Source organism: Orbicella faveolata, unplaced genomic scaffold (genome assembly GCF_042242905.1).
Source record: "Orbicella faveolata isolate gen_17 unplaced genomic scaffold, um_ofav_v1 contig_13, whole genome shotgun sequence".
Taxonomy (NCBI): domain Eukaryota; kingdom Metazoa; phylum Cnidaria; class Anthozoa; order Scleractinia; family Merulinidae; genus Orbicella; species Orbicella faveolata.
The window spans coordinates 24,603,679-24,628,331 of NW_028301540.1; the positions used below are offsets into that span (position 1 = coordinate 24,603,679).

A 24,653-nucleotide genomic window follows, 5' to 3' on the forward strand; every position below is an offset into this window, starting at 1 on the left:
AACTCCTGCTTACTTGTGTTCAGCTGAATTTCATATCAGCTTAGGTTGTTTCTGTATTGTTTTTAATGGCTTTGTCTAAAGGAGAACATGCTGGATTGAATCCGCAGCCTGGTGTTTAATAGGTTTGTTAGTCAAATATTTACACAAAAGCCAGCATGTGTAGTGACTCCATTTCAAATGTTAATTTCCATGCTAATTTCGTGTAAGTTTGGTAAAATCGACCGAGTGACAGTCCACAGCTCGATCGAAGATTTGATCGTGATCTTCAGGCAAAAGTTAATTTGTCTGTCATAAAAGTGGCCATTAACACATTTTCATTTGCGTTATTTCTCTGAGTGCTTTTAGGATGTCAATATTGCATACAATATTTACTCTCCATATAAACTTCTTGTGCAATTAGGTTTAGTAAAAACATTACTTATCCAGTTTTAGTTCAAGGATGGAAATTTGTTGATTTTGGATAAAATTCGGATATGAAGTGACAGGAAATGTTTTTCATTCATGCCCAGTCACAGCTGTCAATGTTTTTGCCCTGAATTTTATCATATTTGCATAGTCATCTTTGTTCTTTATGAATTTCATTAAATATTTTTGTTGCTACAACAATATGAACCTGTGTGGCATAAAACCCCCTCAAGCATTTTGAGTTGTTGTCTTTCCGCATGAATGTCTTCAGCTGTTTGAATTTTCAATCAATAACCATATTTCTAGGGATCTGGCAGACATTAAAATAATGAATTGCTAAAACCTTACAGCATGCTGAATTTTTACATGGCAAATACTTGTAGACTGAAGAAATAGGAATTAAATGGTTTAGTGATAATTCCATCAAAAAACTTCAAAGGAGTATTCCAAACTTACTCAATCTTGGTCCACTTGGTAATTATGCCATGAATATTGCAAAAATATAATAAAAAATGGACTCACTATGCTCTATTTTACGCAATAATGATGGGTGTTTTAGTGGTTTTTTTTACCCCCAAGGGTTTTGTTACGAACCATTGTAATTAGAAAGGGTAACTATAATGTCCGAGTAAAGTTATTTCTTGCATTAAAATGTTAGATCAGGTCAACAAAATAGACTTTGACAAGGCTGTGGTCTAGGAAAAATTACAAGCAGCCCAAAGGCTCCTGACCATGAAATCCTTGGTGCCCAGCACTTAGTATAGGTAATCATACAGTTTTTTTTGTTCGATTTGGAATTAATTTGCATGAGTGAGTTTTTCAAAAAGCTGAAATTGCACGAGCTGCTTCGGCAACTGCAATTTCAGCTTTTTGAAAAACTCACAAGTGCAAATTAATTCCTAATTGAACGAGAAAAACAAAAAAATTTGCATGGAGGAAGTGTCGGAAGACCTTTCTTTCTTGAAGCCATTTTTTCACATTCGAGAAAACAATTTTCAAAGTTTCCGCACAAAATTTTCCTCATCATTTTATGTAATATCATTGGCTTCGATAATTTCCTATTTTCTTTCAGCCAATCATAATCCAGAATTACGATGTGTAATTTGCACCGGTGTTACACTTTTTCCATCGGTGTTACACTTTTTGCACTGGTGTTACACTTGAACTGCACTGCTATCAGCCAATCAGAATCGAGTAATTTTTCCATGTATATTATTAAGCTTACAATATAAAAAAGTTAGTTTTTCCAGTTGCCCAAAGTCAAAAGTTAGTCACCTGGGGCAACTGGGCACCTCTAGAGCACAGCCCTTCTTTGATCTTAAATTATAAGCTATTAAATTTGAAATGTAATTAAAATAAAGCAAATTAAAGAATTCTCTCCATGTAACCATTATTTTTGACATGTGTGTTCTGTATAGTATTCAAATCAATACATCTCAAACAAGAATTTTAAGCATAGTTTCTTAAATCACGATATATTGTAGTCAACTGTATGTCACTTAAATTTATGCAAATATTACAAAGTGGGGTTCACGGTGCTCATTATTTTGCTGTCAAGCTTAGCTTGAAAGAAATCCTTTAATGTTGTGTATGTGCACAGACACCAATGATGCAAAAATGGCTCACAGCAAGGATGTACAATACAATTCAGTGGATTATGCATAAATTGTGCATATATAGAAATAAAACCTTTGTAGGACGTGCAAACACACAGCCAGTTGCCTCCTTGGGATGTACAGACTTAAGTTTAACAGGGCTTCTGATATTTCACATGGTCGTGGCAGTGCATATTTGAAGTAAATCTACGAAATCCTGCAAAATTCACAAAAACATGCAAAACACCATGAAATTCACTAGCAATCGTACTGTGTCGGTAGAGCACATTTAAAACTTATCTTGGCTGTTGGGGCTGTTTACTTGCTGTAAACTTGCAAATTTATTGTGAAACTTTGTCACTGCAAAGAGTAAACAGCATCCAAAAACTACCAGGCATTCTTAGATTAATGCTGCAAAAAAACTGGGCACTCACTGTAACCACGCTGTTAAAAAGATTTGCCATTGGTGCATTTGTTGAGCACATTGTTGTTAAAAGAGCAAATGATGATCTCTGTTGAAAAGAATCTCATGGTCAAACAAATAGGAGGTCTGGAAGACCAAAAAATTCAAAGAAATGTATAAAGTTTAATTGGAATTTCCACAGGGGTGGTGGGTGTTATAAAAAATCCCTTCAGTGGAGGAGGTATGGTTATTTTCTGGAATTACACAGTAGAGCAAGGCCAAGGTTTGAGATTTTCCATGTAAAAACCACATGTTTGTGGTTGATCAATACGTTGTTAATTCATTAAAATATATGGCTTTTTGCTTTGTTTTTGCAGGCCTGTAATCGGCCCGTGGGCATTACGGGAGAAAACTGCCCTACAGTTAGCCAATCATAACACGTGTTGTATTGGCTACAAACACAAGTCATAAAATAATAATAATAATAATAATAATAATAATAATAATAATAATAATAATAATAATAATGATGATGATGAAAAAGAGGAGTGTTTATTGTGACCAAAACTAGAGCTAAGCTTTACAAAATGCTATAATATTTACATAATAATAATAATAATAATAATGATAATAATAATAACAATAATCAATAATGTCTACTCTTTGTGTCGTTGTACAAAATAGGAGGGTGGACTAGATAGCTACGACATTGCCAATATTGAACGGAATGAGCTGAAGAACAGAACCCAAGAACTTGAGGAGGAGCTGACAGCCAAGAAGGCAGCACTGAAACAGATCAGCCGTGAAAATGCTGACTTAAAGGGGAGACTAGAGCTGATGTTACAGGATCAGTCAGGAGGCTCCATTATCAAGGACCTTAGCAGGCAAGTGGAAGAAATGAGGGAGAGTTTACAGATGAAACAGTCGATCCTTCAGGACATAAACAAAGAAAATCAAAATCTCCGAGCTAAGTTGGAGCAAGGGGATCAAAACAAAGTGGCTCCTAGTAGTGGGCAGGTTGAGGAGTTGATAGTTGAATTAAATGCTAAGCAACAGACTTTGGATGAATTAAACAAAAGAAACGAGCATCTAGAGGCTGAAAATGTGAACTTAAAAAAACAGCTGTCAAGCTCACAAGGTGATGCTTTGCAGCCTGACTTTTCAGAGTTAGAGAACTTGAAAGAGACCTTGGACGAGAAGGAGCAAGCATTAATGAAACTTCAAAGAGAAAACAGTGAGTTGCAATTGAGACTGAAATCATCAGATGCAGATGAAGGCAGAAGTGCTAAGGCACAAGAAAGCAGTCACAAAGTGGACGAGCTTTCAAAAATGTTGTGGGAGAAAGAGAGTGAGATTGGAAACCTGCAGCATTTGAAAGCGCAACTTGAGGAGAGACTTGGAAGTTTGCAAAATGTTCAAAATGAGCTTGAAGAAAGTAGAAGGCAGGTGTCTATGCTCGAAGCTCAGCTAGCGAATCTGAGTGTACAGGATCAGTCCATGGAGGAGAAATCTGAGATGGAAAATCTCAGAGAGAACCTTAGACTAAAGCAGGAAACAATGGAACAACTAAACAAAGAGAATGAAGATCTTAAAGAGAGACTAAGCACTGTTGAGTCCACTGATCTTAAGGAACTCCTGGAAGAAAGTTACAAGAAATTACAGCACCTAAGCGAGGAGTCAGCTGCGAAAGATGAACAGCTTGCAAAGCTGCTGCCTGTCCAGTCAGAATTTGAGCAAAGTCAAGAAAAAATCAAAGAGCTTGAACAACAAATTTCATATCTGAAGCATCAACTAGCCTCGGCAGAAGACAACTCTCTTTCAGAATCATCCCAAATGGAAAATTTGAAAGAAAATCTGAAAATCAAACAGGAGACAGTTCAGCAACTTAGTGAGGAGAATGAGGAACTACGAGCCAAGCTGGAGAACATGGAAGATGGAAATAAGCTTCAAGAAGACATGAGGGCTAAAGTTGAAGAGCTTACAAGAGAATTGGACTATAAAAGAGAAGAGCTAAGTAAATTTAATGAGTTACAAAGTGAATGTGAAACAAGCAAAGCAAGATCTGCAGAACTTGAACAAGAGGTCTTGAGACTTCAGCGTGAAGTGGAGGCATTGGAAGACAACTCACAGTCAGAGTCATCTCTAATGGAAAACTTGAAAGAAAATTTAAAAATCAAACAACAAACAATGGAACAACTTGGCAAAGATTATGAAGCAATGCAAGAGCAGCTGACACAGAGCCAGGGAAGCTTGGCGCAGATGTCAGAGCAGCTAATGAATAAGCAGAACGAGTTGGACACTGTGCTGAGAGAGCGGGACACGAAGCTTATGCAAGTGATGGATCAATTTGCCGAGAAGGAGGAGGAACTTGAGGACTTGAGGAAGAACAATGAGCAGATGACGTCTCAACTAAAACAGTTGGAAAATGATGTAAGTTTTCCTGTAATTGTTTCCCATACTTTTAAATGAACAGCATCATAATTCGCTTGTTGTGGTAACTTGTGAGGCCTGCTACTTATACAACAAAAGTTCAAGAATACCTGTACATGTATATTAGTGTTTAGCCTGCATAGTTGGTGGGATTCATGATTGAGTGATTTTTGGTAGCCAAGCTGCCATTTTATTCTCTCTTAGTCTTTGCCTGTCAGTGAATTCGCAAGCAGTGAAGCCATGAGTGAAATTTAACTTCAATCCTTACCAATTCCCTTGCGGCTTTGTCACTCTTGGCTTCACCCCAAAAACAAACGTCCACACACGTTAAGTACCATCAGCTATACAACATTTTTAAAATGTAAAGCACGTGAAGTCTACATGGCAGATGAAGAGTCTGATGCATCTAATGATAACCTGCAATTTTGATTTCACACCTCTTTCCTCAGTTCGTTTGGGAATATTTGATTAAGTGCCAGTTGTTTGCTAGCCTCATAAATGTTCGGGTCAGTACAGTAATTGTACAATCACTACATGTACTCATACCTCCCTCTTTGGGACTGGGTGTGCGGAAATATTTAATTATAGAGGGACCTTCACATAACATACTGTATGTGTACGTGTACCTTTGAAAATCTGCATGAACGTGCACTGTACAGTAGGTAATTTAATACCAAGACTTTTGACTTTTAATCCTCCAACTTGAAGTGGTAGTAATTAGATTTCACTGTTATTTAGGTTTCCATTTATCGCACTCAGTCTGAAGAACTTGCAGAACGGCTGAGTGGGTCCCAGGACCGCTTGTCAGAGCTCCAAGGAGCAGTGGAGAGCAGGGACGAGACTGTGCGAGAGTTGATGCAGAAGCTAGCAGAAGGTGACCATGAACAGAGAAGCATCAAACAAGAGACTGAGCAACAAACGGTGGAGTTGACTAAACAGATTAAGATTCTTCAGGACCAGTTACTGGAGGTTAGTGAACATTCCCTGGAGCCCAGGCGGCTTAAGTTATACAAGTGCATCATTAATTTTTGGGGTCTCGAACCTAGACAACCTCGTTCCCAGGATCTTCTCGCCCTATTGGGAAGATGAGACCCTGGGAACCAGATTGGATCCTAGACTGGTAAAAGTGATCTACAATAGCAATTTAACTGTTAGGATCGTCATTAGAAGTTACAGCTAACTTTTCATGCTGAAACCACGAGTTAAATTTCTACACTGGAGATAATTTTAATAAGCATATGCTCGAAACCTCTTATAATAAAGTTTTACGCGTGTATTATAGCCACAGTTCATGGCTAAAGCCGGCAACACGCTATGGAATTTTCATAAACTGATTGCTGGGGTTTGCAAAAATTGTTAATTGTGCCCTCTACCGTGATTGTGATTTTGGCCTGTTAGGATTTTGGTATGTACAGTAAAATTGACCTTTTGCAGACCCAGTCTCTAAGTCGACTGATGGGCAATTGGTTAATAAGGAATCAAAGCAAGTAATGTACATGTAACTATAGTAGGAAGGGTGAGAGAAACTGTGTTGTCACTGATGAATGCTTGTCGTTTCATAACTGATTGACCTATAAAATGCACGGTTGATCTTTTCATGCACTGAGTTATGGTTGAATTTCTGCTTGTCTGACTCAATCCACAAACAGCCTTGTTCAGTCTTGTAGCTGCCAGACTATCATCTCGCCTAGTGAGAGTGTGCGAGGCTGAACAGTGGCAACCCCCACTCCATCCTGGTTAGTTTTATCATGATTTTCAATATGGCCGCACGGGTTTTTTTAAACTTATTTCGTTTTGTTTGGTTGTTTAGAGCGATAGCAGCTTGAAAACTCAACAATCTGAAATGGACAAAGCTTCCAAAGAACTGCTAGATACCAGATCTCTGATACAAGATCTACAGAAAGAAGTATCAGAGAAAGACAATGTAATTATTGAACTGTACGGCCTGAAAGAAAAAGACGAGGAGAGCTACAAGATTCAAATAGACCAACTAAACCAGGAGTTGCAAGAAAAACGTAGAACAGTTGATCATGCCAATCAGGAGCTGCAAGACAAGAATGGAACACTTGATCAGCTGAATGGTGAACTTGCTGGTCTTAGAAGTGAAATGGAAGGATACAAGAACAGGGTAATGGAATCAGAAGAAAATCTTCGCGAAGTCCAGAGGTTGAACGCTAGCAAGGTTGAAAAGCTTCAGGCTGAACACGAGGAAGAGTTACAAGCGGTAAATGCAAAACACGTGGGTGAGTTAGAGAATCTAAAACTGTTGATGAACAAGCAGATGGAAGAGACGGGACAAGAGGTAGATAAAACGAGACAGGATCAACTAGAAAAGTTGAAACAGCTCTACGAGAGCGAGGTTAATGTCCTGAAGGAGACTTTAGACAAACAGATCACGTTGAACGGTGATTTAGAACAACAGATGGAGAAGATGAAGGAAGAGTTCGACAATGACTTGGCACAAGCGAGAGAAAACATTACTAAAAAAGACGCAAGTTTAGAAGAGCTTAAAGAACAGCTAGAGGAGCTAAACTCTTCAAGTGCGAGTGAAATCAGCGAGTTGAGAAACGAGTTGAAGAAAAAAGAAAAGGAAATTGCCGAGCTTGAGGATAACCTGTCAAGTTTTGAAGAAGAACACACTAGTGATGTGGCACAGTTTGAGCAGAACTTGCAAAAACAACAAGAACAAACAGCCGAGCTGGAGAAACAGTTGGTGTTAGAGCTGGGGAACGAATCTGCAAAGTATGAGCAAAAACTAGCCGAGATGAAAGCGAATCTGGAGTCGCAGTACAAGAAGGCAATTCAAGAGCTGGTACAGAGAGTCAAAGACCTGGAGTCGGAGAACGAGAATCTACAGGCTACACATAGCCAAGAAATGGAAGGCTTCAGAGAAAACCTTGCTCAGTACACGAGTAATTTAGAGGAGCAGATGCGAGAGTTGCAGTCAGGAACCAAGGCAGAACACGAGAGGGAACTGAAAGCGTTACGGGGTGAACACCTCGAGGCTACAAAAGAGCTGGAAAAGAAAGTGAGGACCTTGTCTAAGGAGAAAGAGGCTTTGGAGATCGAAATTAAAAGTCGTGGCGACGGACCGAAAGGCGAAGATTCCGAAGAGCAGAGTGAAGTGTTGGCGAAGTTAAAGGAAGACTATGAAGGACAGGTTCAAACTTTGAAGGAACAAGCGCAGAGTGAAAGAGAGAGGCTGGAGAAAGAAGTAGCCGAGGTCGCCAGTACAAAAGATAAGGAGTTCATGGGAGTGTTCGAGGAAGTCCTCGAGAAACACCAGCATGAAATCGCGGAGTTGAAGAGTTACTACGAGCAACAGCTGTCAGAATCTGGCGGAGGACGACCAGCCAGTGGAGACGAGGATCCGACAGCTATCGCCGCTCAGTTGAAGCTGGAGAAAGAGAGGGAGATATCACAACTGAAGAAAAAACTGTTGCAAGAGAGCGAAGAGAGGATTGCATCGGTGCAAGAAGCCCTGCTGTACAAAATGGCGAAGGAAGAAGAAGAAAACATGCGTTTGAGAAACAAGCTAGTTAGCTTGAAAGAGGACCTTTCTGAGGTAACTAGCGAGAGAGATAGGCTCCTGAATGAGATCCAGGTGCTCACAGACACTCACAGGGTGCTGGAACAAAGGATGGTCCCTGTAGAGCCAAGCCTTACTCCTGTCTTGAGTCAGGTCGTGCACGAAGAGCCGCTACTGATGCAAGAGTCGGTAGATACGCTGGAGGTTTTACCGGGTGCTAGTTTTTCTGAAGGTATGGAGACATTTTGACACTTTGTAGGGCCAATCTGCAATAAATCGAATTTTTACCAGTTAGAGTTGGTTTCTAGTCAAACAAGTCAGCTTCGTACTAAAGTCGATTTTCGCCGCGTGAACTTTTTGTTGCCGGCCTCAGCGGATGACGTTTGATTTCCAACAATTTCTCCTTATCAATTCATATGCCATTTTCAAGTAGTACTCCAGTGGCGGTAGGCAAGCTTGGGCATTGTCTTGGTAATTAGCCAAATGGAAAGAGCTTATATTGAAATATTGCTATTTGAAATGCCAATGTTCGCAGTTGGATGAAAATTTCGTAACGATCCTATATTGAATCGCTGCGTGACATCCCCAATAATGGCTGGCTAGTTTTCTCAACAGTCGTGTCTCGCGCTGGCTTCCCACGCAAACATTCTTTTGGCTGAGGAGTGCGTGACGAACCACAAGAATGTCTGATAGAAAGCAAGTCTCGCGCTTGGCACACGCTCGCTTCACGCTAACGACCTGTTCTATCGAGATCCTGCAAACGGCCTTAAACGTTCGACCCTTCTCAAACTTAACTTCAGTGCGGAAAAATGAATGTTGTATAAACAAACTTAGGCAAAATATTGCGACGCATCACCGGATTCTCCTAACAAGAGTTGCCCAAAATGTTTGAAACAAGTTAGAATAATTTTGATATTGATATTGTAACTAACAGAAAAGTGTTGAATCTTCTCTTTTAAAGGTGCAACAACAGAGCAGTCTGATCTGGCAACCAAGCTCGACCAGATGCAAGAGTTAGTCCGACAGAAAAACAAAGTCGAGCTTAAACTTAGCCAGCAACTACAGGACATCAAGAAAGAACTCGAGAAGGAAAGAGAAACCTTCAGAGCAGAGTTGAACGAACGCGAATCTCGCGAACGCGCCCTGGAAGTCAGCAAACGACAACTCGAGACGCAGCTGACCGAGGTCGATAGGGAGAACTACGAGTCTATACAGGAACTTGGCCTACTGCAGGAGAGATTACAGGAGAGGATCCGGGTGGAGGGCGAGCTGAGAGAGGAGAAGAGCAAGCTGTTGAACGTGATCAAGGAGAAGGAGGGTGAGCTAGCCAAAGAGAGGAGCGAGTTGACGGACAGACTGCAACAACACGAGCAAGTCATAGAGGTAAATTTAGCTTAGTGTTGTCTCAGTTAAGTGAACATTGTAGAGCGTCTTCCTTGGAATGGCTTCCTGCAAAAGTGTTCCAAACCTGGGTCGTGCTCTGAATTTGCCGTGACGAAAATCTTCATTTTGCGATGACTTGGACGCGTGAGGGATAGGAGGGGCCCCTAAGGGGAAGGCCGAGAAAAACGTGGGGAAGAACTGGCACGAGATAAGTTGGGATGGGGCATTTGGTTTGCGGCAGAACGAAGAGCCAGAAAATGGGTGGCAGGGAGGTACTGGAGCCTTACAGGACGGCAAGCTAGTTCAGTTTTGCTAGGGCTCTTTGCCTGTGTAAATGATACAACATACTGTTAGTGATAACAGTGTGTTCACAGAAATGTTGTTTCCCGTTGTGCTGTAGTTACAAGTACAGTTTCGCGTCCGTATTTAACCGGTTAATTGCACGGCTCTATTTTTTTCGAAAAAGAGCCAGGCAATGCTAGAAAGTTATAGCCTTAAGAAGGAAAGAGAAGAATGGAGCCCTTTATTGATTTCCTCATCGGCAATATATTGACTCGTATTCAATTGCTCTCACGTAGGATTTACGTGACAGAATCTCCACCTCGGACTCAGTCTCGGATGACGTGCAGGACGCGTTCGGTCGTCAGTTACTCGTGTTACAGAGTCAACGAGATTCCCTTCTGCAGCAGCTTGAGCAGCAGAAGAAAGACCGCAGCTCTTACGTGGATGTACTGGAAGAGAAGAACGCCCTGGAGGATAGTTTAAGGTACAATGTAGCTGTATATGGGTGCCTGAACATTGCAAATGGGTTTGAAGGACACTCTCACCTCTCCATGGCTCTTTTGTGCGCTTAATTCTGTCCTCTGCTCGAGTAAGACAAGACCCCAAAAATTCCATACTGATGACGTAGCCATGCAAAGACCTGATTGGTCTGTTTGATCAGTTGGGAATTTTTATGTGGTAGTTTACAGCCAATCAACTTCGTTTCAAAGATTCCTGTTGTTTAACGTCACCCAACGTAGAGGGATTTATATTTTTTCGGATCGAATCAAAGTGGCTGTGGAACCACGAGCCGCAGGCGAGTGGTTCCGTAGTAAACCTTGACAATGGTTTGACGAAATTTATCATCAATAAGAGGACAGATGCTTAAACAACTGATGCCAATTTGTTTTTTACGATAAAAGACCCCTAACTGGTCAAATGCCGGGAATAAATGAGGGGAAAAGACGCGTAGACTTGCCGTAAACAAAGATAAGTGAATTTTATTCAAAATAACGCGAACATTGTCAATAGCTTTTCTCGCTCTTTGATTGGCTACTTAAAAAAGCTCACAAAATCTCATTGGTTAAAACGTTGACAGCTTGACAGCTGAAAGTTGAACTTGAAAGCTTGCATAAATTAACATTTTATCCGTCTGTACTTTAATTGATGATAAAAATGAGCCAACCAGCGCGCGAGAAATTAGACAGTTATTGTAAAATTTGTGTTTTATCTCGCAGACTTGAGCGTGAACGGTTGGCCGAAAAACTGCGCCAAAAAGAAGTTCTGGAAAGGGAGCTAAACCGTGAGAGAGCTGCTCTTCAGGGACAGCTGATCAAGCAGGCTAAACTGAACGAGATCATCCGACAAAAGGACTTGTTTGAAAAAGAACTCAGAAAGGAAAAGAACGAACTTCAGGTAACTTACTGTCACTTCAGTAAAAATAAGATGGGGTGAGATTGGTCCAGGGACAGTCAACAAAGATAGCCAAACCGATCAATCTATTTTCATGAAATGATTGAAGATTGACTTGGTGACACTTACATGTGTTTACAATGGTTTTCCCAGTTCTTCGCTAAGCAAGGATTAAATTGGTTTGAGTGGCAGATAAGTCCAAGTAGTCCTCGACCTACTAATACTAAAAAGGTTACGTGTTCATTCGTTTTTTTTTTTTTTTTTCTGTCGTGCTTTGAAAGAGGTTGAATACTTGTGCAACTTTGCTTTAACCAATCAGAACAAAGAGGTAGTCTTTTCGGCCAATCAGGTGGCGTTCTGTTTGTAGTCAGGTGATTGGCGCTGAAGTTGTTGTTGTCCTCACTTTTAGTGCGTTTTTACTTCCAACCAGTCCGTTTGAAAAGTTCTCATTTTAGCATTTAAAACATGACGTTTGTAACGAAAAGTCGGTAATACGCGCCAAAAACCAGAAAATTTGGCTTCTGGTTTACGTCCGTGTCCCAAAAACGTCTGTGCTGAAGCTTTCTAATTATTGTGATGAACACTAGCAGAGGAGGTTTATCTCTTTCAGGGTGAACTGGAGTTGATCGAGTCCAAACTACTGGACAAAGAAGAGCTACTCTTACACGAGAAAGAACGCCTTGAGGAGGAGATGAGACAAAAAGAACAACAAATCCAAGAATGGGAGCACGAGTTCCACCAGAAGGAGATGGAATTCCTGACCAAAGAGGAATTCATCAAAGAACAATACAACAAGAATCTTTTGGAGACCCGCAGTGACTTAGAGAACCAGTACTCTGCCTCGATGCAGCAGCTGCGGACAGATTTGGACGAGGACTACCAGCAGCAGCTCAGGAGACTGGAAGCTAGCTTGAACGATCATTATGGCGCCGAGATTGGTCAACTCAATTCTCGTCACCAGGAACAGGTGCTGTGGTGAAACGTGTTGTTAGTTGTGTCATATACAGTGTAGTTACCTAAATAGAGCTATCTCAGAAAAAAGGACTGAAGACTTTCGTGATCCGTTTTAATCTTTCCCATCCCTGGCCATACTTTTCTCTATTTTATGTATTTTATCACTGTGAAATTTTTCTACCTTAGTGAGCTAGTACATTGAGGGTCCCTTCAATTTGAAGGCGGTTTTTTGTACGTTGTCAGAAAATGACGTAGTAATGTTTCCTTGAGAGTACCTGGTTTTGAGGGTTTTTGCTTAGACGATTCTCCGGGCCCTACATTTTCATGAAATTCCTTCTTGAAATCGGAATTGCCTTAACTCTCTATTTAGTTTAGGCTTCAGTTACGATCACTACATCATTTTGTTAGGATCAATACTCCTCTATAGTAAGTAGTTGCAGTGGTGATTGCTCCCAATTCAGAAGAGGAGAGTAAAGTCGAGATGTGTTTATAACAGCTACAAAGTTGCGTTACCTGTTCGCGTTTCAAGAGAAACTATTTTCTATATCAAAATTGGCAAGTATTGGTTGTCATATATTTCGTATAGCATTATATTTTGGGAAGGAAGGGTGGGGGCGCGTTGTTTTGATACGAGAAGGACGAATTTCTTTTCGGTGTGACGAGTTGCCTTATGTCTGATCATGTGTTGTTATTTTAGATAGAGACAATGGAGTGTTGTGCTAATGTTTTAGTTAGAGTTTGTGTTAAAGTTTACATGTCATGTCTGAGTGAACTAGGGCAGCCGCTTTCTAGTCTGTGATTGGCTAACTGCATTTTGCCGCGCTTAGGGCCACTTTCTATTTCCTGATTGGCTAACCGAGTTCCCCGCGCTTGACAGCCGCGTCTTGTATGTTCAAGCTGAATCGTTTAGCAGTTTCATTTTATTTTAAGTAGTTTTGAATAAAAATAGTATTCTTGATAAAGACATCAAACGTAACAACAAAACTTAAATTCGCCTTTCAGTCGAGGGCATTAAGTTACACTTGTTTACCTGCCGGTAATTCTTTAATTCAACGTTTGCGTTCGTTTGTTTTTCTTAACTAAAAAAGCGTTTGTTGTGCCAAAGAGACTACTTAAAAAAAAGTTGCTTTTCTCTCGTGTGTGGATGCGTGGATGCCCTCGTTGACTCAGGTCTTCATTTAAACTGTTTATTAACATTTTAGTTGACCAATTTAGGGATATCAAAGATATTACCAAAACAAACAATTCAATGAATTTAACAGAGAAATGTCATATAAAGCATAATATAATTGAATATTTTTCACAATTTGGTAAAGCGTATAAATCGATATCACGTGCCATAAATGAAACACTTTTGGTATAGGAATTTTTGGAATATTCAAATAGGAAATTAAAGTCAGAGAGGAATTCGCTTGGTCTCGTAAAATACACCGTCCTTTTGAGGCTAAATTTATATTTCTAGAATAGTTAACTGTACAAAAATTATTCTAGTTTTTCTTATGGGGTAAATGTTTTTTACGAGATCAAACGAAAGAGATATATAAATGTTAATACTTTGACATAAAAGAGGTAGTTAAGTAAGAAAAAAAGACAAATTATATTTTAGCGGCGAATTTTAATAAATAAAGGGTTATTACTTATGGAACACAACTTTGGCTTTAATTATTTGATGTTTTTGGCGCTGTCCTAGTTCCACTCAGACTTTGTGATCACTGTTGAAGCTGTGTTTTTCATCTGTTCTGTGTCTTTCTATTCGTTAGCTCCGCGTAAATGCTTGGTTTTAATCTCAAGGCTCACTCTCGAGACTTTGTTTGCTACCAGTAAAGGCTCGGCTGTAATCGCTGTATACTCGGTTGTTACTCGTCAATCTTCGTTTGGTACTCGTGAATATTCGTCTGCATTTGCTGTGGTACGTGTAGGTACTTACTTTGTTTTCACCTCACCGCAATTCGCCATTATTGTTTCTTTCTGTTTTCGTTCCTCCTTGGTAGTTTTTAATTGCTTTGACTCGGTATTCCTCGTTACGTATTCGTAAATTTTCGTTGATGTCCGGACGTCGCGAACTTTATCATCCAATCCAGTCCAATTCTCAACTAAACCTGGCCACAATTTTGACTCGAGACTGACTGATCTCGCTTGACCAGTTACTTCGGAAATAAACAACAATATAGAACAGTCATTAAGAACTTGTAATTGGTTCCCGAAGTGTGCGTCCAATATGTTCACTTTTCTAATATAATTATATTTGCACGGTTTGTGTGAGCGCCATTCAGATTCACTTTGTATTGAGAGAGACAGTTTCTTAGTTTACGAAAGCAGACGTATTTCCGGTTGTCACTTGTCAGCGGAGACAGGCGACAGCCGGAAATACGTTTGCGCTCGCAAGCTAACAGTTTGCCAGCCGATATGCCTTGTTTTAACAAGTATGTCAAGTATAGCCGGAAGATTGTTACTTTAAATATTATTGCAATAGAAAGGAAAGAGACCCAAACGCAACCAAAAAGAGAAAAATGACTAAAAGCTTGAAAATTTCATCACAATAGCAATTTGATTTCTTCACATCTTGTCAAGAAATCAAATTTAATGAACCTAAATCCACTTTAACCCTGTACTTCTTCCCCCAAAACACACATTATATTTACTCTGTAGAATCTTTTTATCCAATATTTTTTTGCCTCTTCGCTGGCATTTGGTAACATAATATGGAAGTTAGGAAGGAAAACTGTCGATAATATTCTGGGACACTGAACGTTAAGGAGTTCCTTTTAAACCTGTAAGTGAAAGGAATGTCATAGATTTAATCGTTTGTTTAAGACATTTTCCTTAAATTGTCGCTGTTGAGATCAGTCTTTCAAACCGGAAGTTGAGCCTGTGGTATTTTTTAAGGCGGATATTTGTTTTCATGTGGACCAACTGTTCAAGATGAAACTTCAAATAATGAATTTAAAATTCGCGTGTGTAATTTGAAAAGTTGTGAACTCGTTTCTATAATTTCCATGTGTATTGAAGTTTCGGTTGTAACTTTCGACGCGGGAGAAAAATATTAACTCTTCTCATTTTAAATCCCTATTTGCAAAAACAGTTTTTGTTTCGCGAAAAGTAAACAATAATTTTTTTCAATCGTTTACAACAATCAGCGTCATGTTTAAACCATAGGTATACTTGTGACACCGGTTGCTTGGCGATACATTTCCTTTTTGTGAAAGTCACAAACTATATTCGCAGTCAAATATTGATGACAATATCAACCAGCCAAGCCAAACAGTAATATCCGCTGGAAACCGAAAGCCGCCAAGATTCAATTTATTCTTCGACGCCATGTCCTTGCTAAGTGAGAACGAAATTCTCGAATCGAATTTCGTGAGACGAAAGCTGGGGCGGGCAAGCGGCGAGCGAAACAGCCCTATTAAGATCGAGTTATATTTGTTTGTGACTCCGCGCGCCGAATACGGTTTTGATCTTCTCCGACGCTAAATGATTTTCTGAATGTCGCATGAACAGGCTTGTTCACAAGCGACTTTTACTCGAATCCTGGTGAGTTTGGTGAAGGCTAACAGATGGAATGGTGCGATCTCTCCTTGTGGATCGTCAATTCGCTCCTGGAGCGAGACTGTTTTAAGGTTAGATCTTTGCGTTTCTCTACCAAGGCCGTTGAGATTTATCATTTTAGTTTTATTGCCGCACTTTATGTAAATTTCTGATGTAATTTAGTTTAGTTACTGATGTTGTTGGTGATATTGCTACTGCTTTCAGTAAAAATCTTACACAATTTCGAGCGAATCGCTCACACAACGCAACACATCACATGTAGAACTTGTTACAGTTCGCTGAATGGACTCGTTTTCATTGTTATTGCGGTAGGATTTCACCAAACGTAGCACCGCGTTAAATCGCTGTGTTTCTCTCAAAAATTTCGACTGTATGAAGGTTTTTTGAGATTACCTTTCCATAAATAGGCTGGAAGTCATTCAACCAAGCTAAGGTCGCAATAAATTTTAGGCCTGCTGTGTTTTTATCTTTTATTTTGTCCGTATAGAATGCGAATTTTTTATTACACAGTGTTTCCCAGCAACCAATTACAATACGCGAAAGAACACGTAACCCCGGCCACGCACCTGTTGTTATGATATATCGTTTTCTCTGATTGGCCACGAGCGTTTATTCCATCAAAACAATTCTATCCGTTACGTGTCGTTTAGTGTCACACAATGTGCTGACAGACGCCTTTCGAACTTTTTTTTTCGTTTACTATTTTTCGCTTTCTTTTAGGCCATTGTTTGTCGATTTGACTGTCTTTGTCAAAACAATTATCCGTAAAGAACACTGTTTTTCTCTTCCCTTGATCTTGTATTTTTGATGTACTCTTGGAAAATGCTGGAAAGCGAACAAGTCGTTTCCTCTGAAAGTAAACAAACAAGTGATGAAACTAAATGTCTTAAATCTTTAATCTACGCTGCTTAGCCTCGCTTATCGCCATTGGTTCCTCGCAAGACGTTAGCTGGTCTCAAAATACAGCAACTTTTTGAGAACGTGATAATTGACTGTGCCCCCTTGGGTAGTTTTTCTCGACCGATCGAAATAACACCATATTCTGTTCCATGTCGTCTATGCTTGACAGCACCGCCTGAGCGATCAGTTGCAAACGAACAGGTAAACATTGGAATATTTCATTTATTATGTTTACGTGAAGGCTGTTGCTGTTCCGATCTTTTGACACGTAAGTTTTTTGGAAATTGTTTCTAAATTATTGTTCATATAAAAGCAGATGATGTGAGCGCACTTCCTTTGCAACTCACATTTTAAATTGCAAGCCAGCAAAGGTGTTTCCAGCCGTTTTTTGAGGCGTATTAACGTTTCTTTTTGCGATCTAAGCCGCCACAAGCAGTATAAGTTATTAGTTCACTTTACATACAAATGAGGTTAGAGTTTCAATATTTTTTTTTTTTTTTTTTTGCGAGTAAAGAAAAAATGTTTTTCGCACGCTATAAGCCATCACGCTTTGTTTCAAAATCGTATTCCTCTTAGACAAATGAGGCGATCGACTTCTCACGCGAAGCGATCGTTGCACGATTCGCAGAACAAATTTCGAAGCGGCTTATATCTCGTTCGTACCGCACTTAATATACATATCTCAAAAGCTTTGCTTCTACGATTGTTTACAACCCTAGATAACTACATATAGCTTATCGAGTAGCTGTGTTTGCGACGGATTTAACGGCTATATAACCATCAAATTTATTCTTCAATGCATTCTTGACTTTGAAACAAATTTACCCATGTATGAAATCGATGCAGCCGATTTTTTTATTCTTCCGCAACGAGTTCGCCGATAGTTACTTATACGGCTGTTTGTTCCTAGCCTTGTGGGACGTTGTTTGTGTTAGGGTTCTTTGTTGTCTTTGTCTTTTCGCTTTCACGTCGAGTTTGGTGATTGTGGTTTTCATCCCTAACTAGGCTTATTAGAAAACGAAATAACTTACTAAAGCGTTAAAGACTTCGAGACGGGCTGGTCAGTTTAATTATAACGCGAAAATGACACCATTTTGGCAGGTGCATCGTCTTAAATAGTGTAATTGTCACCGCTAAGCTTTAATTATTTTGTCTGTAATTTTTTAGGATGAAAAAAAAAAAAAAAAAAATTCCGCGTTCCTCTAACCGCACTACCATTTACTTTTAATGTGGTGTTCCTGATTTTTTTCTTCGTGTTTATATGGGAGCAAATTTTGTTTAGCGACGACTTTGTTTGAGAGCGCAGTTCTGCTTATAATGCGTGATAATGTAAATTAACTACCCTCACAAATTATAGATTTAAATCTATAGCAGGGTTAATTTGCGAGAGATAAAGGTTAGCTCATTCCCGTAGACACAACACAAAAGATGCGTTGAATAATTTGTTTCAAATCTAACCGCTTGATTGGTTTTTTAAATTTTTTTTTATGTCACGATTTTCCGTTCGTTTATTTGTAGAGAATACTTTGTGAAACAAATAGCTGCCTCAAAAAGCGGATCAATAATGCAAACATGTAGATAATGATTTTTGAGAAGATCGTGAGAAATAATACGAAATTATATGTTTATATATGTTTTATAAAACAACAACCTTCAAATTCATACGAATTTCTCTACGTTCCTATTTAAATAAATTAAAAAAAAAACTGTTTTTCAATGAAGATTTGACGTGTACTTTTTTATCCAGGGTCGTTTATCGTATTTGAATTATTGCTTCTTTTTTGATTTGCTTGCATGAAAATTGAGGATTACGTTGTCGAGAATGGGAGACTTGTCCTCAACCGCTTCATTTTTTTAAAATAGTTTCTATAGATTTCCATTGATTTTCATGTGTGAACTTATGAGAAACTTTGAAAGTGAAATTTTGCTAAAAAGGTTTGGTAAAGAAAGAACAGAAGTGAAAAAACCTGGCCTCCGAATCTTTTATGGGGCTCTTTACAACATCAAGCTGTCCCGTCATTTCTAAATATTTTAAGTTGATCGTTTATGGTGCATCTCAAATTTTCCGCAATCTTAACCAGTGGCAATTTGATAATTCTTTATTGGCTATCAACTCCAATAGTTTCATTACGAATTAGCGTTTCTTTTCTCAATACCCATGCGATATCCATGCTGTCAACAAAAAGTTTGAATTTAACAACTGTTTCTCATGGTTGGAGAAATCATTGACTTTGATTAAAAGTGGAAGTTTGTTTCCAAATTTATTGCTGAAACATCCTTCCTCGCCAGTTAGATTATTACTGAGGTTACTTGACGTTTCCCTAAGTAGAAGAAACTCAAATCGAAAACTTGCACCAAAACAATACATTGCAGTGTTCTTTCTTCTTTCGTAGGTAAGTTTGTGTTTTGTACTGAAAAGAGTGACTGTCTCAAAACAATTATAGAACCATGTAACCCGTTTCTTTGCTAATTGAGAACAAAACTTCTGTCGCTTAACAATTAAATCACACGTCTCCAGTCGCCTGCTGTATTGTTCTTCGCTTGAGACGAATAATTACAGAGGTTATGTATATTGTGCTTAAACAAACACAAAACAAAAGGCCCTGTCCGCTTACAACACGCCTGTCTCAGTCGGTAAACAAAGATGGCGTCCTCCGGGTGACCGTCTTTCGATCTAACTCTGGCTTTTCTCTGCGTGCCTTCTCTTCCAGATAACACGAATGAACGCCGAATTTGAACAGAAGCTCTGGGAGCTCAAGAACGAGCTGGAGACGCAGCGACTGCAACAAGTAGGGACGATGAAGAGCGTGTTGGAGAGACAGCATTCGAAGGACATGGTCGAACTCGATGATGTGCATCAACAACACATGGATGGTTTGAGAGACGGTAAGGAAATGGAAATTTTGATTTAGGGAGCAGAAATTCATAAGCTATGTGTACCTGTTACGTATTCGTAGGCCTTGCTCATTACCGTTGTAAAATATGAGGAGTAAAAGTCACTATAAAGTAAACCTTCTTACATATTAACCCCGTCAACACTACGCTGGAGAAATTTGAAAACGGAGGTTTCACTCTGAAAACGCATCAAATGTTTTCCGTCCACACTACGGCGGAGGAATTTAAAAACGCAACAATCACCGGTCGTTTCGGATTTCTGTTTGAGGAAAACTCTGTCATGGAAATCACACGCTTATCGTCACTACATCGTCTTTGAAACGTTCGTTTTCGAAAAGCTCTGTTTTCGTGACAGATTAGTGTGGACGGTAGACCTAACCGTAGAAATAAAGCTACGTTTTCAAATTTCTCCGGCGTGGCGTGGACACCGCCTCAGATGACCAAGGCCATCGTTGTAGGCAATTGACAATATTACTTGTAAGGATGTCAAGACGAATTCTCTTGGTGATAATGCTCAAAGGGTTTGGTTTGAACTCAAAGAAATTGCTGTTAATTTACCCCGGATGAACCGAGGATTAAAAGAATGTGGAGCAGGTGTTACTGAGACATCTTGCTTAACGGGGCAGGGGTGGGGGTGGGGAAAGTTTCACGAAAATATTGTGTCTTTTCGGTCAATTTCAGTTTGTTTGTCTTTTGAGTTTTCTTCGAGAGTTTAGCCCTATTTTTGCTCCACGGCGTCCACACAAATAGACTTCGTCGGAGTTTATCTCGGCCTCCACAGCACTATATAACGACTAAAAGATTTGCTCCTCCCGGGCATGTCCATTGTAGATTTACCCCCTTCCTTCCTTCCAAGCATTTTCAAGTTGCCCCGTTCCCATTAAGACTCCTCGGTTGAGAGAGGTAATGTGAGAAAGTTATGTCTTCAGCAGTGACACACAGTACTTTGATCCTAACAAGCTCTCGAATCCGAAACGCTCAATTCTGTGTCCATCTCGATAATCACAAACGCAAGATTGAAGTCCGGTCCACGCCACGCTAGAGGAATTTGAAAACAGAGGTTTCACTCTAAAAAACATATCAAATGTTTTCTATCGACGCTACGCCGGAGGAATTTAAAAAACGTGACAATCACCAGTCATTTTGGATTTGTGTTTGAGAAAAACTCGGTCGGGGGAATATCGCGACTATCATAACCTCGTAGTTTGTTTAAAGTTCAAAGTGTTTTCCGCCCACACAAAAACGAAAACCCGGCGCTTTCAAATTCATCTGGTTTGAAGAGTGTTTTCGAAAAGCTTCGTTTTCGTGACGGATTAGTGTGGACGGTAGACCTAACCGTAGAAACAAAGCTACCTTTTCAAATTTCTCCGGCGTAGTGAGGACGCAGCCTGAGTTAATCAATTACCGTACGGTTGTAGTTTTTTTTTGCGATACCGCAATAACTCGTATGCATTGCTTCATTCGCAAATTGTATTCAATCACATTTACATTCAATCATAAGATTATGGACATATGGATGTCGGAACAAAGGTAAATACATTAATAGCTTAGCAAAAAATAAGCATTGTCTATTCACACGGCAACACCATGAAATTATTTTATGTTTTGCCAAACTTTTAGCATCATTGACTGATTGCGTTAAGTCAGAATTGTGTTTGCTATGGCTGCCTAGCAATCGTCCCAAGTCAGTGTAATTTTCTGGTACTATTGTCCCTTTTCCTGGTCTTTGAGTTTCAAGTTTAGGAAGCTCATTTATAGCTTGAGGGTAACATTAGATATTCGTTTCTATTTGGTGTATTGAGAATCAGATGTAAACACCGCAATTTGCGAAGTGTTTTCTAGTGGTCACTTCAAGTCACATACCCTGCTGAAACATCTGGTTCCATAGTGATGATACGTCCGGTTTTACACGATAAAAAGATGCTGCATCCTGTATCACTTGCTTGTTCGTCTAAAATCGCGAAGATCTTCTTTTTGTTCGAAGTCTATGTTCTGGTCTTGCGTTCGTGCGAGGACATCATGATTTTCCGACGCATTGGTGAAGTGTAACGTAAGTCGCTTTGTGTTTCACTCAGCCCTGAGCGTTTCTAGTTAGCTACCCCAGACATTTTTGTGAGTTACACGTATCACAGTTTTAAATTTACAACGTACTTTATTTACGTTATGCTTAACCCGGGAGAATAGAAGGAAATTCAGCGGAGTTTTCGATTGCACTGAAAATCTTTGAGACGAATCATAGTTGTTACAAAATGTTGTTATCACTCTGTTGCAGTCAGTATTTTATATCTCCAGATCGTTATTTCATATTCCATTTATATCGTTATTGCGTTTTGAATGCTTTCAACACGTCTTATAGTTCTTTGACGAAATTGCAAGGAGAGTTAGCTTTGTTTGGCTTAAAAAGTTTGTCGGGTCATTTCAGTTAAAACATCGCTTTCGTCACGATTTTATTTTAAATAAAACAGCCGAGAAAATAATTTTATTTATTTTTAGCTGTTTGCTCTCATTTCATGTCATTTTTATGGTAGTTAATGCCATTTCGTTTTGTTTTGTTCTCTTTGCAATTTACAGCTTAATTTAAAAGTCTGAGATTCATTTGTTCTTTTCTCAGCCGGTTTGTAATCTTCATAATGCAAATAAGTCACTCGGCTTGTTTAGCTTCTCAGTTACTCTGAATAATTTTTACAATTTTGTTACGTCTACTGACTTCTTTATTTCGTTTTAGACCTTAATAGCCGCCACCACGAAGTCATGGGAGCTGTGAAATCACAACTAGAGACTTCCCATCAAGAGGACTTGAATGACCTCACCGCCAGATACCTGGCCGAGACTGCCATCAAGGTCGAGACGACCCGTCTGGAGACTGAGCACGAGTGGCAAGAAAAATTAAACGAAATGAAAGAAAAACACGAACTTGAACTTCAGACAATGGGCGAAAAGTTGTCACAAGTGAGTACGGCTGGTTCTTTTTCTATTTGTGAAAACACTCATCGCCCAGAATGCTATTGTTTTTCGCGACATGTACTTACAGTGCCCAATTTAATAAATTTTGAATGCAGTTTTACCTCTTTAATACGGACACCAAGGGACAGATGTGATTTTCTGTGTTATGGATGCGTCCCCATTATAGAGGCAAAGATTACATGCATTATGTTTCTCTGAGAAGAAGGGGATTGTGTTCCTCTAATTTAGAGGTTCTTCTGTAATTCATAGGTACGACTTCTTCTCTGCCAGGTTACAAGAAAAAAACTTTACAACTTTCAGCGAAAACTTACCGCAATACTCTCACACACACAAACTTTTCCTCCAGTCTTGAATTCTGTTCTGTAAGTCTTAAATACCAGTTTGTGTGCGAAAAATCCTTTATTGAATGGCTGAGAAAATTACTTCATTGTGATTGGCCGAAAGCAGGCCAATTTATTGTTAATTCTTAATTAAAGACTTAACGATTCGCCTTAAGGCTCGTGCATGTTTGAGAGAATTTTCAAATATCACCCGTTGTGCGAATGCCTAATTGCACTCGCATTCATGCGATTACCTATACTTATTCTTGCGTTATAAGCCTGTATTTTTATTATAAGCCGTTATTAAACGTTTTTTCTTTCTCTCCTTTTTTTTTCCTTTTTAGTTCGAAAAAGAGATCGATGAACTCAAGGAGAAACATGAACACGAACTGAGCGAAAAATTGTCTCAGCAACAAGAACAGTTTGAACAAATGCGGGAAAAAGAGCTTCAAGAAATGACAGATAAACATCGGGAAAACTTGGTTGATGCGATAGAAAAAGGCGAAATGGTTGCAAGTGAAAAGCACCAAAGTGATCTTAACGCTTTGCGAAATAAACTCATGGAAGAATTCCGAGAAAAGATTGAAGAACTTGAGCAAAATCTCGACGAGCAACACTCTCAGGAGTTGGAGGAACTTCGCGACGAGCTCGAAAAGGAAAGAACAGAAGTTACTAATGCAGCTTTGGATGATCTGGGAAAGAAACACGCTGAAGAAATTGAGTTTATTAGAAACGAGCAAGAACAACTGCTCGAACAGGCAGCAGAGACGAGAAGACGCTTGGAGAAAATGCACGGAGAAGAAATTCTAGAAATAAACGAACAAGTGAAACGAGAACACGAGAAATTGACGCGGATGAGAGAAGACTTGGAAGGCTCGTACGGTGACAGTGCTAAAGAGCATGCGCAGCAGCTGGAAAGCTTGCGGGCGCAGCTGGATAAACAGCGCGACGAATTGAAAGCAAAGCATTTAGCGGAGCTGGAGAACTTGAAAGCGGAGTTTCAGAAGCGGCTTGTTGAAAGCGATCAGAAGCACGCTGAAGAGGTAGAGAGGCTGAGGTCTGGCTTGGAACAGGAGAAGATGGAAAGAGAGCTGGATCATGTTCGGGAGCTTGAGAAATTAGCTGAAGACATGGAAAGAAGGTAACAAAATGTTCAGTTTATTGTAATAGAAGTTCGTAGATGTGGTTATAAGAGGCTTAATGTAACCGATTTTGGTCCTGTTTCCTTTCCCCCGTCGACGATTTTTGTGGTTACACCCATAACATGGAGTGTTGGTGGCTCGGTAAGGGCCCCTCGACAGCATGTGAGCAGGTTCTGTAATGCTAGGTTATGAACTACAAGGGCGGCCGCCTCGCATCAGCTCGGGTTCGCTTGTTCGCCCGCCGTTTTTTTCACCTTTTTCGAGTTAGGAAGCTTGTTTATAAGCATGTTCATGCCGTAAGGAATATCAGTAATATACGATATATTGACAATATCTGCTTCCCAGATTTGGAAGGTGGGGCATAGGTGGAGTGGGACCGCGTTGGATCATATATTGAATTATCAAGTCGCTTTGGCAACCGAATGTAACCACCCAATTAAGCTAACTCAAGATTAGCGAGAATTTGACTTCAGTTTTGTAACTTGTCGATGACGTTTTCTGTTTGTGCTG

At 39.7% G+C, this 24,653-nt stretch overlaps 1 protein-coding gene across 1 annotated transcript in view; it reads left to right on the top strand.

Moving 5' to 3' along the window:
- The window catches only part of LOC110060133 (uncharacterized), a 54,463-nt gene that overhangs the window by 1,293 nt on the left and 28,517 nt on the right, over window positions 1-24,653 (top strand). Inside the window, exons 4-13 of the mRNA XM_089285931.1 lie at window positions 3,088-4,833; window positions 5,572-5,802; window positions 6,644-8,594; window positions 9,324-9,745; window positions 10,324-10,511; window positions 11,245-11,422; window positions 12,030-12,386; window positions 19,534-19,708; window positions 22,443-22,666; window positions 23,346-24,142. Coding sequence (XP_089142057.1) covers window positions 3,088-4,833; window positions 5,572-5,802; window positions 6,644-8,594; window positions 9,324-9,745; window positions 10,324-10,511; window positions 11,245-11,422; window positions 12,030-12,386; window positions 19,534-19,708; window positions 22,443-22,666; window positions 23,346-24,142 — 6,269 coding nt within the window. The remainder of the gene's footprint in view (window positions 1-3,087; window positions 4,834-5,571; window positions 5,803-6,643; window positions 8,595-9,323; window positions 9,746-10,323; window positions 10,512-11,244; window positions 11,423-12,029; window positions 12,387-19,533; window positions 19,709-22,442; window positions 22,667-23,345; window positions 24,143-24,653) is intronic.